General features: G+C 32.0%; 1 protein-coding gene and 1 pseudogene across 1 annotated transcript; both read right to left on the bottom strand.

Annotated features, from left to right (window-relative positions):
• Positions 1-1,768: 1,768 nt before the first annotated feature.
• LOC114185654 (transcription initiation factor IIA large subunit-like) lies at positions 1,769-8,431 on the bottom strand. The gene is made up of 11 exons (XM_028073514.1): positions 8,106-8,431; positions 7,648-7,818; positions 7,396-7,548; positions 5,474-5,525; positions 5,342-5,400; positions 5,038-5,163; positions 3,450-3,590; positions 2,651-2,711; positions 2,390-2,559; positions 2,189-2,272; positions 1,769-2,107 (listed from the first exon to the last, which is right to left on the bottom strand). The coding sequence occupies exons 1-11, from the start codon at positions 8,226-8,228 to the stop codon at positions 2,084-2,086; spliced, it is 1,164 nt and encodes a 387-aa protein (XP_027929315.1). The 5' UTR covers positions 8,229-8,431; the 3' UTR covers positions 1,769-2,083.
• A 3,230-nt stretch (positions 8,432-11,661) lies between these two features.
• On the bottom strand, positions 11,662-16,930 carry LOC114185189 (annotated as a pseudogene).
• Between the last annotated feature and the right edge of the window lie 1,911 nt (positions 16,931-18,841).

Here is an 18,841-nt window from a genome sequence, read left to right as displayed (position 1 = left end):
GTTTGATAATTGTTTTTGCAACGTTATTAATATGATTGAAATATTGAAATTTTCAACAACCGTAAAACTTTTTGAAATGAAAATTAATTGCTATGGTAGGATAAAAAGAACTATTTCCATGAAATTAATATTTTATAATTTAATCAAACCCAATTCATTTTACGAGACTCAAGAATCGCAATTTTTAAATTTACGTGAAGAGGATTAAAATGCCCTCTCAAGTAAATTTCGTAAGAGTTTCACAGAAAGAAAAGAATAGCTCGAAAAGGAACTCTTATAAATATTAGTTATGAGAAAACAAGATATTCAAAATCAGAGATTTAGATAGTAAAATTTTATAATTTTAAATCATGTTTAGGAAGTATATTCTAAATATAATCGTAACATAATAGTATCATAAAATTGTATAAATTTACTTTTCGTAAAAGTGTTTTTATTGAAAATGTCATCGTCTTATAAAATAATGAATTTTGTTTAACTTAAATTTAGACCTAACTAAAAGTTAAAAAATTGTATTTTTACATGTGTAATTATCACATTTCATCTAATTATAAATTAATATAATTATGATTAAAATTCATAAAGAATTAATACAAAATTACAACACTACTTAACTAAAAATTAATATTATTATTCATTTTCTGTCACTAATTTTGAACACATATCAAATATTTATTTTTAAATTTTCTTCCCTTAGAATCCCCTATATTATTATTTAAAATTTAAAAGTTAAAACTGGATTAATTTTTACTCACTCAAGTTCAATAATTATTTTATTATAAAATAAACATGAGTTACTTTGTGCTAACAAAATAAAAAGAAAAACTGAGATAATTATTTTTCCTTCTCTCTATTAAATTTAATTCATCTCATATAAATCATTCAATTTAAACCAAAAACTAAAATCTCTTCTGTAAAGTACATTAATCAGAACATTATCTTGATTAAATATTGACAAAAGATTAATTTTATTTTTCATGAATGCATGTTTGGTAATATCCACAATATACAATTATATGAATCTTCATGCTCCTAAGCATAATCTCGCATAATCTCAATTTGAAAGACTTAGTTGAGACATCTGTAAATTGATAGTGAATGTTAATAATTCCTAGCTTGAAATGAAGACTTTGTAATTCTAGAGGAGAACCAGTGAAAACTTAATCGGAGTAAGATCGACCTTTTCGAAGAGAATTCAAATATTAATATATTCATACTGCTCATAAAAAAACTTAATTGGTTACTGGTCAGAGAACTGAAAAAGACTAAAAATTTTAGAAAAAGTAAATGAGTAATTGAAGCTCACATATTGCAGAAACAAATTGTGAAAGAACATAGTGAGTATAGATTAAAAGTAGAAGGGATATAAATAACATTGTTGAGTTAAAGAAGAGAAGAAAATTTGACAACACCGGAGTGCTTTCTAATGGAGAGTTTAACGAAAATAAGATGAAGGGCATGAAAAGAATGGAGGCATTTGGAAAAGAATGACACATGAACCATTGCCCCAGATCAGTAATCCGAGGAATGAATAGAAGAGCTACAAAAGTTACAACTCAAAATTGTGAAGTGCTGTGAATAGAGTGGGCTTGGTGAGAATGTTTTAAGAATTTCTGATGGGATGATTATGAGACAGACAAGGACACAGTAGAAGCAGGATCACAATTTCTAACCTGAGGTGAAAAAAACAACAGGGAGCTTGGTGATGCAGATGGATTGAGGTGAGAAAGAAAGTACACACATTTTCAGCTGGGAGGTCTGGATGAAGTTTATGCCAAAATTAACTATCATTATCATACAAAGGATTGCCAAATTAACCAAAACGACAAAGTATACAGAACTAAAGGAACCACATACTACAATTGCTGGGCTCAAGGAAATGCCCGTGTCTGTAATCAGGTAAAGGCCAAAAATTGCTCATTCTCTATGTACAAGAGGCCAACATCAAAACAACAGTCTCGAAAGGGTAAAAGGATTTTCCTCTTCCTGAAACATTCGCTTAACAAGTATAATTAAAGAAAGATGACGAAGCACTAAACCACATCTCTGAATCTTGCTTCACGAAAGCACCACCTCCAACAAGTCAGAATTCAAACTCTCCTGTCGCCTGCAGATGTATGACAATTCAATAGATTACATTGGAAAAATAGAAAATAACATTACATGTCCTCCTTCAACAGTGACAAACCTTGTTGAAGAGAATGTCCTTATTATTTATGTGCATGATGCCATCCTTTAGTGTGCATTTCCACCTGCTCTTGGTACGTGTCACCTAAATTTTGAGCAAGATAGACCATATTAAAGAATAATTTATCCAACCCTGAACCACACTACCTACAAATTATTACAATCCCATGACATCCAGTTCAGAGTGTAGGAAAGTTGTTACCTTATCAAACTGGGCCAAAACCAGATGATGTGTATTTTGGTCATCTCCTTGTTCCATGTCATCCAATTCGTCATCATCTTCTTCATTTAATGGAGGCTCATCATCGTCGTCGTCCTCATCATTTCCCACCTCATTCTGAGCCAAGAGAGCAGGGGTGCTAACTGGCACTTCTAATAATTAATAAAGGAAAAGTAATCAGCAGATGTGACGTACAAAATATATAATGATAAGCCATAAAAATTTTCCACATAATCGACTTACCAGGAGGAGCTGGTGTATTAGAAATATTGTAGTCATCATTGAACACTTCGTAGTTGTATATCTGCCAAAGGATGATACAGACGAAGATTATGGAACGGGAGACATGGAGGAGGGAAGTGCCAAATGAAGCATAATGCAATTTAAACACTAAAAATAGTAACTGCAGAGTTTGGTGGAATTTTCTAGTCCAATTTTGTTCTCCTTTGACTATACATTAGTCCATCCAATCATTTGAAGTTTTCAAGTTCCATAAGTTGCATTAAGTTAGCAACTAAAAATCAATCCCCGAAACTAAATAAGCAACTAATTCATGTTCTAAATTACAAACATGTTAGTATATTACAAAATCCATCTTGAATTTAAAATCAACCATTTCAATATAGTTCCTTGGAATTATTACTCTGTCCAATTTTGAACAAGAGAAGATGTAGCTCATTAACAAACACTAATGTAAATGGGAGAACTTAAAACTGTGTTGTTTCGCACTATGCAATAATTACGGAAATAGTTTTGCATCAATAGAATAGCTCAAGTAATTAATAAGAGCTCATCAAATATAAATAAAGTGCCTATTGAAACCTTAACATTGAATGTGGTATGTGGTTATTAATTGCAAAAATAGAAAGCCCGGCTATCTACATACCAAGAACTAAAAGAGAGATGGTATGTCTTTTTTCACAAAATTATAAGGGCAACAAAAGATTAGAACAAGTAAAAAAAGTAAATGCATCTCTTGGTGTGGAGGGAAAGAACAAAATCATGAGTGTAAGAAGGAGAAGGGACAAATATCACTACTCACATTTGGAGTAGAAAGCTCATCATCGTAAGGAATTGGTCCATCAAGTTGAGGAATTCTAGTAGTCAACCTCTCAACATCCGCTTGCATTTTCCCTTTGGAAATAGTGTGATGTGAATTAATGGAGATGTCCCCTCCATTTACCTAATTGATAGATATCCAAGAGTTCAGTAACTGAACAATTTTTCCATCAACCAAACAAGTAAATGAAATTAACTGACAGATAATTCGCTTCCTTGTGCGTGGTTAAAAAAACAATATATATTCAGTACAAGAATGGAACAGGCAAGAAGCTAGGAATTTAAAATTCTCAATAGAGCTATCTGAAGAAAATGTCTATTCTGCATTATTACTTTCATATTGAGAGTTGAGATCACAGTAAAACAAGTCTGAAAAATAAAAAATTTGAGGACAATTTTTATGAGGCTTTTAAAGTTGGTAAATACCACAATATTATCAAACAGCCCCAGGTGGACAGGTGGTAACTGAATCCACTCAACCTAGAATATTAGACAATTGCACGCAAAATCATAACCCACGTTCTTGAAGAGCTGAATAATTTGGTTTCACAATAAAATGCCCCAAAAATTATAAAACTGTGAGACCAAAAATAAGATATCAAATTTCCAAAAAAATACTGTCTCATGAATAGTTTTACTGCGAGAGAGAGAGAGAGAGAGAGAGAGAGACTACTTGAATCATTATGCTATCTTTCGAAATTATTACAAAGGAAAATTTCTTTCTACAAGCCAGAGTGATACAGGACGCAAGAAAATCAATTATAACTATAATTGAAGACCCTAACAAAGAAAAATACTGTAGAGACTAGACTGACCATACTCTAGTGCTTGTAGCAAAATGCACAAGAAAGAGGTACAAGCAGGAAATAAATAGAGAATAGGGAAACAAAAATAACAAGTAGAAAGATTGCCTAAAAATAAACAGCAGGAAGAAACAGCAAGGAGAAACACTATCATTGTGGAAAGTGAATCCTTGGTAGAAATAAACTGAACAAAAAAGGAATGTCACTCTAAGGATTTCATTTTGGCGTAAAACTGTGGAAATTGGACCTTCATAGTTTTGATGTAATTTGAATCATTATTCATTTGTTTTCATGGTACTGTCACAACACAGACATTTGTTTGAAAACCCTTCAGAGATATCCTCATAATCTATGCATTTTTCAAAATTGACAGATGCAACGTAGGTAGCTACAGCAAGGGTTGCCCTCTCCATCAGTAATCACTCAGTCTTATGCCAACAATTGGCAAACCCAATTTGGGAAAAGAAGGGGAAAGGAAAGCACCTCAAATCAGGGGTGGCAAGATGTACTTTTACCATCCCCCATGTCCCATCTTGTCTCAACCCCTCCTCCTAAAGAAGGGAACAGGAAAGAGAAGTGCGAAAACCAACAAACTAATTATAAGCTAGTATATCCTCGCTCCCATTAGGTAAAAAATATAGTTTACAATGAAACCAAAAATAACAAAGGCAGTAATTTAAACCATTAACATCACTAAAGCACAGCTTACAAACTGCATACAAATATCCTGCTGATATAAATGATGCCGACCAATAGAGAAACAAGTACCTCAATTTCAAAAACTCCAAGTGCAGCATCCCCAGCTCCATCTTGTTGAGGTATATATCCGCCAGCATTATATTGAGAAGTCAAATCATTGCGCTTACGCTTCCCTGACGACATTGTAAAGAAATCCTACAATTTTTTAAAGCATGAGTATCGTGACATTCCAGACAAAATTACCTACAACGTGTTTTGCAACAATAGTAACACAATTAGCTGGCTTTATAAAATAACTCGACCAAGATGAGATCTCTTTGAATTTTGACAACAGACAAAGCATTCTTCTATCAGACCTAACTGACTTGCTTACCTGTGTCAGAGGTTGATTAGAAGTTCCTCTGTCTGCCTCTTCCCGCCCTTCCACATAAGCTACAGTAATACAAACCATTTTACTGCAAAGCATTACATTAAACACTTTATCCTGAATATAAAAGACACTCACCAACATTGACATCAAGTGAGGGCCTCGGGTTCATCCAAGGAGAAGGAGGTTGCTGTAGAAGTTTACAAAGTCAACATTAATGTACACCTTAAAAAAAGTCCATGCAAATTATTTAAACAGAATAGTTAAACCACTGAATAATAGCTAAAGATTAAAAGAATAGCATAAATTGATAATGGCATTTGAGAAACTTAAACAAAAAGTTATAAATAACACTATAGCAGTGAGGGCGACCCGGGGCAAATACAAAGTCAAAATAGTAGTTCATTTCCAAATAATGGCTACAATTGCGTCCAAAAAGGAGCATGATTTTGAATACCTTTTTTTCCTCAACAGAATAACTTTTGGTGTCTTTAAAGGGGCAAAGTTGACATACTCCTTTACGAATTTAAAAAATTCCTATTTTTATGTAGTTTCCCACATAGTACCACCATATAAAGTTACATTGCATCACACTCGCCAGCCACTGCTGTGAAGCCTGTTGCAGAGATGTTAATTGTAGTGGCTGTAGCAGCACAAATTTTTCAGTGATATCACAATCATCTCTACCAGTATTCTCCTCATGATGGAATGGTGTCATTTGATGCTTAGCCCGGAGAATATCAGAATTCCACCCCCATTTTCATTTAATCATATCAGAAACCCTATTCCCACCTATCTTGCACGTCCCATTCACTTAGTGAGTGTTTAATCCCACACTAACTTGAGACATAGCTAATGTAGTCCTTATTAAACTTGGGTATATTCATCAGCTTGCAAGTTCCCTCCCTTTCTTCTCGATCAAACCAGTTCCTCCCTCCTTAGTCTTTCCTTACTCCTTCCTTCCTCACTCTCCCTCTTTCTATCATAACAAGTGAACCTCTAATGTCCACTCCTGCACATGACAGGGTGTTATTGGGCTACAGCAGTTGTCTACACTCAAAATGTCCAGTTTTGGGTGTGATGGGAAGTGTTTAGATCCCATATCAACAAGAGATATGACCAATGTAAGACTTAGGTAGTTTCTTAACTTACAAGTCCAACCAGTTTTGTGGGATAAGACCAAATTATAAGTTAGGAACCTAAACCATCTCTCCAAGAAGACGCCCACCTTTCTTCATCAAGATTGTTGACATTACAAAGCATTTTCCAGCCACTTACCTGAAAAGGTCGTTTATGTTCCAGTCAACTCCTGTACCATAAAACATTGTCTATCCTTCCTTCTTTCACTGCTACCAAAGTTTGTAATGCATCCTTTACTTCCTGTTCATGAGGTCCCTAGTCCTTAGTTCTTCTAAGATCTAACTTTTATTTTTTTATTATTCTAACTAGGCATTGATGCCTTCCCCCATTGATCAACAGTGATGATTTCATCCATATGCCCCCATGATATTCTTTAGTTTTAGTTTTTTATTAAAAAAAGGTTAACATGTGAGTTTTTGTAGCATAATTTATGTAATGTGTATAAACTTCAAACAACAGCTATAGCACTTTCAAGGCCAGCCACTTTCCACTGCAATTTATGATTGACTATTATGATTTCCCAAACTTCTACTGTCCATCACCCATACTGTTTGACTAAACCAACCTATCTCTGGTGGTATTTCTGGTGACACCCTCCACTCATTTCTGTACTCTGAACCCTCTACCGATGTTATTTTCTGTAACATCCACCCATGTTTCTTTTGTGACTTGTATTTGAAATATGATGTCTTTTAAACCGTTTCATTTCCTTGACTTTAATTGTTATTTACTGAGTTTGCTAAGTTATTAAATTTGATTATTAGAATGGTGGTCATGCGCTACGTTGCTATAGTGTTTTTAGGTGTGTGCAATTGTTTGAGATATATAACTGGGAGCAAATGAAAAAAGGTAATTTGACAATTATATTGAAAATTACTTTTATGATATATCATGAGGCCAGCTAGCAAAATGAGCTTTACCATATAAGTCGCAGGTCTTCCTCCTTTTACATCAGCATTTCCTCCTGTATCATTTCCGGGAGTGGAGTAATCACTTGGTCCAGTAGGAATGTTATAATTTGAGTTATCCCCAGTTCCCGGCAGAGGGGTTTGAATTGGCGTTTGCAACGGCGTCTGCACATATCAACAATCCAATAATTTTAACTGATGACAAAACATTAAAAGGAGACATCACTGGTTGAACTTATAACTACGACGTGGACCAAAACTCACAGGGGGAAAAAGCATCTCAGCAGTAGGAGTCTCATACTCCTCGGTACCCTCATACGGCATGTTAAGATCATGAACCGGAGTAATAGGACCACCGGGAGTTGGCTTAGCAGCAGTTGACCTTTCTATGGGACCCAGCACAGCACCTGCCTGCATCATCTTTGACTCCCACATCTACACAAATTACAAACAAAAGAAGAAGACGAACATATTTAACACCGCCAATTCAAGTAATATTGAAGAAAAAAAAAACCCATAAAAAACAATCGATCGGATCCAGACCATTCAAACCCTAAATGATCGAACTAGTCCAGGAAGAAGAAAAAAAAATCTTCCAGACTGAATCAATACACGTTCGAACTATGTGTATAAACATCAAATACTCCGATTTATTTATTCAAACATAGGAATTGAAAGTAAATCGTGGACATATATAAGAGGTGGAGATGATAATTAATTACAGCTTGAAGCTCCTTGAGAACTTCCTCCCCAGGGCCTCCGTTGTTGACGAACTCGTCACGAACCTTGACCATGACATCCTCGATTACATCGATGTAAACCTGGCTGGTGGTGGAAGCCGCCATGACGAATGTTAGTTTGAGTAGAATCGCGAGTGTCTCCGACAATTCTCCCTTGAGGAGCGATTTGAAGGAAAGTTCAGTGGAGAAGATGGAGAGGAACCATGGAAAATTGTAAGCTAGGGTTTGTGATGAGGGTGGAGAGTGAGAGCTGAGTGGAACGGCGAAGAGAGAGAAGTGGCGGACGAGAAGGAGAGAATAAAGAGAACAATATAAATAGGTTCGCATCCGATTTTAAACACCGTGACACGTGTCAGTATCTCCTTCTTCTTTATCTTTCTATTCCATTTCTCAGACACTGCATCACCACCTTCTACCATTTCTTAGACAAACTGCACATACTCACCTTTGCTATTACAGAATATTTTTTAAATGTATTATCTATAATGTAAAAAATATTTAATAAATTTCTTATCAAATTTGAGAAACAAAAATAATTCTTTGAAAGAAAAAATTAATTTGTAAATCGTGACTACAGAAAAGTGTTTTTTTATCAAAATATAAACACAGCTTTTGATATTGCATTACAGTGATGATAAATAAACTGAAATTGAAATTGTGTATATTTATATTCATATATATCTTTAAAACATGTATATAATTTTTTTTTTCTAACAGTGTATGAGATAGAATGGGAAATTTTATTATTCTAATAAATATTGTGAAAAAGAAAATAACATACCATATTATTGTTTTTATATATATCGAAAAATGATGAGTTTTCAGAAGATACATACAATTATGATAAATTAATTATTTTTTTAATAACACTGCATTTATATAATAATGTATTTATAGAAAGATAACAAGTGTAATAAAAATAGAAGCTGACAAGTTAATGAAGATAAATAAGTTTACTATTGAACAAAGTAATAAGACTTAAAACTACAAAAAAAAAAAGTAACAAATTAATTTATTCAAATCAAGATAATTGTTTTGTCATTCTTACGTTTCAGAGGTTGATGTTTCTTGACTTTGATGATGAAATTTTTAGGCGACAACCATATATTTTTTACACTAATAATGTAATTATGCATTTTATTACCATTATTCATCATGTTAGGAGGAAAAATCAAGAGAGAAATTTATAGAGAATCATGAGAGGAAACTAAAAGCTGAACTTCTTCCTCTTAATATGGTTTCGATGTGAAATCACAAATTGCATAAATTGAGTAAAAATTTGTGGAAAACAAATTAGAATGTGTATGATGGAACCCACGTGAGAAAATATAAAATGAAAAATAAAACTTTTCAATTTTTTTACTTAAAAATTTTCATACATTATCATTTAGACTTTTCAATTTTTAATTTATCTAATTTATCGATATAAATATTTTAATTTATAACTATTTAACTAATTCATTATTTCTCCAAATTGTTAGTTTGAAGAATCAAACCTTTCATTCTCTCCAAACTAATAATTAAGTTATCTTATTACTATCATTTTCAATTAACTTAATTTAGTCTTATCTTTTATGTCTTCCATTCCTTTTAATATAATCACTAAATCATATTATCACTCCCCTTATTTATTAATTTAATTCACTCTCATCTTTTGTCGTATTTGTTTATGTATGAACTAGTGTGAGAGTCAATTTGCAAATGAGTTTGATGTTTGTTTTAGATGATGTTAACATATTTAAGGACGGTGATATCAATTGCTTCCACATGCGTAGAAAATTGTGAGCATATAATATTCATGTCACCGATACTTCAACTTGGATCACGTCTTTGTGTATGAAACGTATCCGTATCTAATACTTTAAGATACCTTATAGATATTTATCAATGAAATATCTAATTTACAAAATCTCAGTACAGTACAAGAAAATATTTGAATAATGATCAATTTTAGTAACAAAAAAATTAGTCATTATATAGTGACCAATTTAAGTATTAGTTTAAAAACTAAAAATCATTGGCAACTAAAATAGTTCCAAAAAATTATAATTAGTCTCTAAATTGATAATTAAAATAATTTATATTATGAATTGATTTCTAAATTAGTCAATAATATTAGTTACCACGATTTTGACTACCAAAATAATTGATTTTTAAATTAATCACTAACATTAGCTATCAAAGTTTTAACTATCAAAATAATTAATTTATAAATTAGTCTCTAACATATTTTTGGTTACCAAAATTGGTTATTATTTAAGAGTTTTCCTACAATGATACTTTTATGATGACAATAATTTATGTTTTTTATGCTGATAACTTCAGCACATATAGTTTTAATTTGGATTAACACAATAACAATAATATATTTATTATGTTTTTAAGAATTATTGTATTCATTTTTTAATATTCTGTGTATTACGTATCGTGTCTTATTACTTTCAAAATAAATATATTAACGTATCAAATACATGTCATATCTAATACACATATTGTATCCGTGCATCATAGAGAACAAAAGACAAAAGTAACCCCTTTTAGTTGTTTTGAGCACAACACATCCCTCGAAGGACTAGATGTTCGGGCTCCAAGGCGTTTTTTTTTGTGCACGCAATGTGATGTTTTATTATGATATTGTACCATGGTATAATAATGTGATATTCTCATTTTACATACCACATCATTTTATAATAACTCTACTAATAAAAAGTTTATTACTTTGGCTACGAGTACAATGTTAACAATATACAAATTATTATTTGAAAAAAATGTAATTAAATTTGTTTTCCTACGATTCCCAACTAATTTTAATTTTATCTTTTCAATTTTAACTCTATTTTTAATCAGAAATATGACTTTCCATTTAAGTTTTATATTATTTTCACTATTTATTTTAACTTTATGCCACATTTGTGATCAGTTAGAATATCAATCATTTAATTTATCTATTAAAATATTTTTTTAATCTATTACGATCATCAAATTATACATAATTTTCACAAATTTTTATCTCAAAATTACTCAAATCACACAATTTATCACTTAATATAAACAGTAACACAATCATCTCTTTATCTCTTCAAATCCACTCTTGAAATCAAACATACCATATATTTTTAAAAACGTAATAAAGTTACACTTCTCTAACAACCAATATAAAAAAATTAAAATAAAATCTTCTCACCCTCTATATATAAAACATACTCTTAAAGAAGAAAGGTCTTTATTACTCTTCGCTAACAACCAATATCAAAATCTCTTTCTTCTCGCCCTCTATATATAAAACATACTCTTAGAAAAAAGAAAGATCCACCACGTCAATGAACCTAACGATTTTTTTTTTCAATACTTAAGCATTTTTTGAGCTATAAGTTTCATTTTTAGAAAGTAATTAAATTACTAATTCATTCCTCAATGGACCATTATGGCTTGGCACCTACATTCCTGATGTGAATTTATTTGGTTAACCAGTTACATTTTAAAAGGTAATTAAATCATTAATATATCTCTATATATAGATATATGTGGACATCATTCATTTTCTATATACCTTATAAGTATAACATCTTTCATTTAACTTGCTCTTTTGTGAAAACAGTGTCACTCCATAATAGAATTGAACCCTAAGAAGAGGTGATTGACATGGCTCCTTGATTGTTGCCGAGTGTTAATATAATACAATGATATGATAATATATTCAATTAGCATGGGCATAATCTGGGAATACGAGGCTCCTATTACCCTTCCAAATGCAGTAGCTCCTCGAGATTTCATATGTCTTCACTGCAAATGCAAGCCAAATATGAAGTTAATGAAATCGATATATGAAGAGTTTTAAGAAAATGGAACTCTGGGACAACAGAAGAACACAACTTATGTCCAAACTGAAACATCAAACTATATTCAACAATAGCTTAAAAACGCCAGTGAGCATTTAAATCAAACAAAACAAGTAAATCTAAGTTCCACATTAACCGCAACCGAGAAAGTAGGGCATTATATAAGAATAAAGACTCATAAATTCATTGCCTTAAAGTTTTGGGTTGAGAGTGGTGTCAATTCCTTATATGGTTGGACTCAGATCTCATTGGTGGGTGTTGTATCTCCCCAATGATACCCCTCCTATAAAACGGAAGACTAATAAGCAGGAAGACTAATCAGCAGCTCGGTAGTTTTCCCCCTTCATCTTCCTATCTTCCCTTCAATTGAAGACTCTGCAAGATTGCTTCCGCTACCATAAAGAGGACACATGCCGCATTCTTTTATTTTTACAAAGCATTTTAGCTCTCTCATAATTGATTTGATATCTCGCCACGTAAAGTCGTGATCGTACGGACTGATCTCAAAAGTGAAGCTGCGAGCATCACAGATTCTGAGGCTCATGCCGCTTGCCTTTAAGGACTCCAAGTTAAACTTCCACATGAATGTGTGGTTTTTATCAACAACTCTGTCTTTACCATTCCATTTGAAATAGTTGTTTAGCACATCATTATTTGGAATAATATGTGTGCCATCATCATCAGATTTAAATTTTAGGCTGTAACGAAAAGAACCACTTCTACCTTCAATATCATTCGTATCTGACAGTCCAAAAACCACACACAAAGCGAAACCAACGAGCCTATCATCGCTGCAGAAACTTAAATCTTTATTTATAGTCAGCGAACGTCCCTTGCCACGAAAAGGGAACCAATGAGGAACAGCACTCCCTGGAAAACAGAAGAACACTGACCTGTATGCATCGTCGCTCATCCTGAGCCTTGCATCCTCCTCAATGTTAGCACGAGCACCTGAATCCAGTTGTCGGGCATTGGTGAAATGAAATTTGAAGACACCCTCTTTCGAATTTGAGATGTTTGGAACAACAGAACTTGACATCACTCTTCTAATGGATGGGCAGTCCAATGCCACGAGGTGTTTGAGAAATGATGGAATCTGAGGGATGCATTCAAGACTTTTGCATTAAATCAAGCGATTTCAAGCTTAAAAGATGAGCAATGCTCTCAGGAAGGTTAACGATTCCGGTCTCACTCAGTGACAGTTCAATTAATGACGTCAAGCGACCGATGTGTGTTGGGATTTCTGTTAATTTGGCACACCCCGAACAATGAAGGCTAGAGAGAAGTTTTAGATTAACAATGGAATTTGGAAGTGACTCGAGATCAGTGCATTTTTTGAGGTGCAGGGATCGAAGGTTGACCAAATTGTCAAATGAGGAAGGCAAATCTTTGATAGCCGTTTCTGTTAGGTTAATGTGAGCAAAACTGTGTGCGGGCTCCGTGATCTCTGGAAAGGTCATCAGCGTAAAACAACCACAAAAATCAAGTTTCCTCAAATTCAATTTGAAAATGCTGCTTGGAAAAGTTTGAAGTGATACGCAGTATGTAAGGTCTAACTTGCATAGTCTGGTGAGGCTTCCAATGGAAGATGGAATAATCTCAAGATTCCAGCAATTGTGCAAACTCAGTTCTTGAAGCCCTACCAAACGCCACAAGGACGAAGGTAATGCCTGTATGGCTGTGCCGTCTAAGATGAGCACCCGTAGATCTTCCATCGTGTCCTCAATCTCGGGGAATGTTTCCAATTTTGAGCAATCACTGAGACAAAGTTGCTTGAGGAATTTCATCTCAGAAAGATTAAATGGAAAGCTTGTAAGGGAAAAACAGTTCGAGAGATCTAAGCAACAGAGCTTCTTGAGACTCTGAAAGTTTAAGGGCACACCTTCTTTAAGTTTTCTCCACACTTCATCACATCGTAAGTACACATCATTATTCGCCAGTTCTTTTTCTTCTTCCTCATATCTGTCAAAAGTAATTGAGAAAATTTCACTGGAAGGGAAGCCTGAGAGACGATCAAGTCGAGATAGTTTAAACTCATCAGAGAATACTGATAAAGTTGGACGTTGACGCATCAGTTTCAGGAAAATGGATGTTGGAGTGATTAAGGATGATGATGGAGAACAATATAATTGGGTTTGAGCGGTTGAAAACAATTCAATCTTGCCACACTGGGAAAGAGAAATGAATCCTGGTGATCTAGATAGAATATTACCGGGAATATTTACACTCCTCAGATCCGAACAATTATCTAAACATAAACAACAGAGCTCGCTAAGGAATGTCGAAGAGTAAACTTCCTTCAACTTTTCACAGTGGCTGAGAATTATTTCTTCAATATTTGGTGACAGAGAAAGGTCTGGTATTCTAGTAAGCTTCCAAGAACCACCAAGGTTGAGCCTTTTCAACTTCGGTAAATTCTGTCATAAAACAGGAAATGAATCAGTTAAAAAGAAAAACTAAAATAGAGTTGTAAGCCAATTTTAGCTATGTTTCTTCTGTAAACTCTTAGTTACATTGTCTTATTGTGAACTAACACAATTATGATGGCTACAAATTTTGTAGTTATACTAAAAATTCACAAAATTTAACATGTTTTTGTTCCCTACCTAAAATGACATCTGAATGTGTGAATATGTCAAAAGTTACGATCATATCTCTTATAAAGTAAGCATGTACAATGCCATGCTTGTAGAATTTGTTTTTATCTTTAAAAGTCTAAAAACAAAAAGAACATAGATAACGTGAAAAACCTGATCTCCTTCCCAAAGTTGTTCAAGATGACAGTTTGGCATTTCGAGTCTCACTAGATTTTGTGCGCAAAAGTTCGGTGGTAAAGATCTTTGAGGGAAACCGTTCAAATAAAGAATCATTAAAGTGTTTGGTAGACTTACAAGAGATGATGCAAGAGACATTTCTGATTTGAGTCCACAACAAGAATAACACAACATAAGCATCCTAAGATTGTCCATCTTTTTGAAAGTTTCTCCATGTACTACAACGTTTTCTATTTTCCTCATATCCAGTAAGATACATTGAATTACATCTGACCCCTGAAAGTAAATCAATGTAATTGGAACATTAATAAACATGAAATATTGCAGGATGTTTAATAAGAGCTAAGTGGTTTGCAATTGAGTAACAACAAAATATACCTTCTCTCTTAAAACCCCACAAATTTCCTCAGAATTCAACAATCGGCTGCGTTTTCCAGGATGCTGAGGACACTCTTTACGAACAATTTCTTGACCCATTTCTTGTATTAGATCGTGCATCACAATTTTACCTTCCAAGACAGAAATTAGGCACCTATCTTTGAGAATATCCATTCCAATCTTAGAAGAGAAACCACAGTCATCTAGCATTTCTGCTACCACACTCTCCTCATGTCCCCTATAAAAGCAAGCTATGTCAAGAAATATATTCTTCTGCTCCTCGTCAAGTCCATCATAACTTAATTTTAATACATTAAAAATTTCAAGATGTTGGCACTTTTCCAACTTTTGCAACTGACTTTCCCATGCTTCTCTCGTTCTGCCATAAAGCAATGAGCCCAAAATCTGAAGAGCTAACGGAATCCCTTTTGCGTACATCAACACCTCCACTGCCAAGTCCATGTACGTTATTTCTTGTGAAGGTTTTTGTTTAAAAGCATGTAAACTAAAAAGTTTTAGAGAATCAAGAAAATTCAACTCCTTAACTTCGTAGATGTCATCAGCTCCAACATTCTTAAGGACTTGTCTGTCTCTACTAGTCATAATGATTCTACTGCCCTGCCCAAAGCTATCACGTCCTCCCATTAATTTTCTAAGTTGAGCTGAATCGGTAACATCATCAAGAATGAGGAGAACCTTTGTCCGTTTGAGTCTTTCATTGTAATATGATAAATGAGGGGATGGTGCTTCCTTTAGAAGCTCTGACATATATTTGAGTCTGATGTTGTCTATTCCATCTCTTTCTATTTTTTCTTGAACGTCTAAAACAAGGCTGCTGGAATCAAATTCCAATGTCAATCTTTGATATATTTGATCAGAAATTGTAGTTTTTCCTATTCCTCCCATGCCAAAAATTCCTATGATTCGAATATCCGGTGAGTCAAGATGCATCAAGGACTGAATTCTTTCAGTATGTTTTTCAATGCCGATGATTCCTTGATCATAACTAATGGAATAACGATCCAATTTTTTCAGAATATCTTCCACAATTCCTTCAACAAGTGTGTTTTCTGACCTGCAAATAATTTGGAAAACAAAGTTTTAGTATTCAAGCAAACAAGCTAAACTAAACTAAAGAAAAATTCGAAGTCAACAAAAGTGAACATCTTGAAGAGATGTTTAAGCAAGTATATGAAATTATCTTCATATATTAGCTTGGTTGGTTAGTGAAATGGTCGAAAAAGTTCTACCGTAACTACTTGTGACTTTTGATACTGGAAAACAGACTTGTACAAAGTTAAACTATAACAAAGTGATATGATCAAATCCATGACCGACCAAGAGAAAGGAAAAAAAGAAAAAAAAAAGAGAAAAACTTAAACTATGATGAGATCAACACAATTTTAGTAAATGAAATGATATTCTGATTATCTGAAAAGTGCATTATAGAGAAATATAATGACCTGATAACGTTTGAATCCCAGCCCGAGAGCATCCTTCCATCCTTGAACTTTTTCCATGTCGTCCTTAAACCGCTGTTCATGCTCTTCGAATACTTCTTTGTATTACATCTCTTCCATATCTGTTCTTGCAATCCAGTATTTTAGTCAGTTCATTCAAGCACCATGTCGAGGATGCATAGTTTTCGGAGAAAACGAGGACATAGATCTTTGATTCTTCTATTGCAATTTGAAGTGCAGGTGAAATTTCTTCGCCCCTTTGTAGTCTGTAATCGATGTATGCTTCAATGTTCTTCCTTTTCAGCGCTGCATAAAGGTGACTAATGAAGTTATCACACGTGTCTTCCCCTCTGAAGCTCAGAAACACATCATGCCTAGTGGGAGAAGTAGACACAGGAAATGATGAAGAACTCTCTGCCATTGGAATCAATTTTCACTCCTTCTCTGCAAGAAACTCATGGGGCCTCTTTGATTATAAAAACTTTATACAATCAATTAGAAACGAAAATATATACTTCTACCAAGTCTACTCTGTTGGAAAAAAATATTGAATTTTCTCAAAATATATCTTTCAAGTTCTGGTCAGAAACGTCAAAAGAAAATAAATCGTTATTCTTGCATCACAACAACTAAGTTAAAGAAAAGAATTGGGTCAATTGAAGATTCGACATTTGTAGAAACAATGGCGAGCTTCTTTTTGGCCCCCATTTTTATTAATAAAAAAAAACATATCAATAATTTTTTTTTTATTTTATGTATTTGAAAATTAATTTAATATTTTTTGTATTGAAATATTTTAATCGAACAAATTTTACTATTTAGAATTGTTGGTTAAATACAAGATTTATAATAATTTTAAAAGTTCAAACAAACAAATTATTTTTCTTATGATTTTTGCTTATAATAATTTCAAAACTACAATTCTATCATAATACGAAAAGAATAATACCTAAACAAATAGCTCAATCATTTAACTTATTCGATTCTTTATTTTTTAAATAGGACTAACCAGATAAATATTATACTGAAAAATTATTTTAAATCTTGTTTTCTAAAAAGAAAATATGTATATTAATAAAAATTTAAAATAAAGATTATTTTTTTAAAAAATGATAAAAGTAAATCTAAGATGAAAATAAAATAAATCCAACTCCTCTTCACATATTTATAAGCATAATAATAATAATAATCCAATTATAGTAGAACAACCATTTCTTAAAATTTTACGAGAAGTTTAATATTAATTATCTATATCATAATAACAAAAGTAATAAAATATGGAAAGAAATATAAATTAGAAAAAGCTAATTTAAAATATGATTTATATTAAATATCATTTTTATAAAAAAAAACATCCAAATAGATTTAAATGCTAAATTATGTAAATTTATTATATTAATATAACTATTAAATAAATAATTTTGATTATAATATTTGATTCTCTAAAACTTTTGGTCAATATCCGTTTTTGTGTAGAAAGATTAAATTTATATTCATTTTTTTTGTAATAATTACAAAATATTAAAATAATAGTTAAAATAAAAAATAGTATTAGAAATTATATAGAAGTTATAGAAAAAATTAATATAAATCAGTTATAAAAGTAAATATTTTTATTAAATTTTACACTATTATAATTAAAAAACATTGTTTTTTTATAAAAATCAATTAATAAAATACATTGTAATTAAAATTAATTTGAAAAAAATTAAGTAAAATTTGCATCAACTTAATATTTTAATAATATTTAGTACACCACTAACGAAATCACTATTATCAAACTTTCCAAAATAATAATAAAAAAGACTTAAATTTTCTAAAATAATCAAATGTTCTAAAATAAGAACCAAAATAAAAATTAAAGAACCAAATTAATATTAAAATGGAAGAAAGAAAATTTAACAAATTTTTATTACAACTTAATAAATAATGAAACTTATTCATTTTTTTCGTTAATTACAACTTAATATTACATTATTTACTTTATTTTTATCAAATTTTAGGGAGATATTATGATGCCTAACATGAAATTTTATTTTAAATAATAAAATGACATTTAATACGTTTGATTTTAATTTAGAATTACACAAAAATAATAATTGTTAACCTATTATTTTCAAAATTGATATTTATCTTCAAAATTAACAAATAACATATCAGTATCAGATTATATCGTATCTAAATCCTAGGTCATTTATCTTTTCTAGAATTTAGATAAAATATTCCAAATTATTTATTGATTATTTATTTTATATAATATAGTTATT

The sequence above is a fragment of the Vigna unguiculata genome, chromosome 5, assembly GCF_004118075.2.
Source record: "Vigna unguiculata cultivar IT97K-499-35 chromosome 5, ASM411807v1, whole genome shotgun sequence".
NCBI lineage: Eukaryota > Viridiplantae > Streptophyta > Magnoliopsida > Fabales > Fabaceae > Vigna > Vigna unguiculata.
The sequence above is the reverse complement of the archived record's forward strand: the minus strand, read 5'-3'. Positions and strand labels throughout refer to the sequence as shown.

What these genes read in the sequence shown, in the direction of transcription:
- LOC114185654 (XM_028073514.1), bottom strand. Translation starts at nt 8,228, where the DNA reads ATGGCGGCTTCCACCACCAGCCAGGTTTACATCGATGTAATCGAGGAT. An exon ending in CTGAGATGCTTTTTCCCCCT is followed by an intron (nt 7,549 to 7,647) that starts GTGAGTTTTGGT and finishes TGATATGTGCAG; the next exon opens with ACGCCGTTGCAAACGCCAAT. An exon ending in TTTTGGCCCAGTTTGATAAG is followed by an intron (nt 2,273 to 2,389) that starts GTAACAACTTTC and finishes CTCAAAATTTAG; the next exon opens with GTGACACGTACCAAGAGCAG.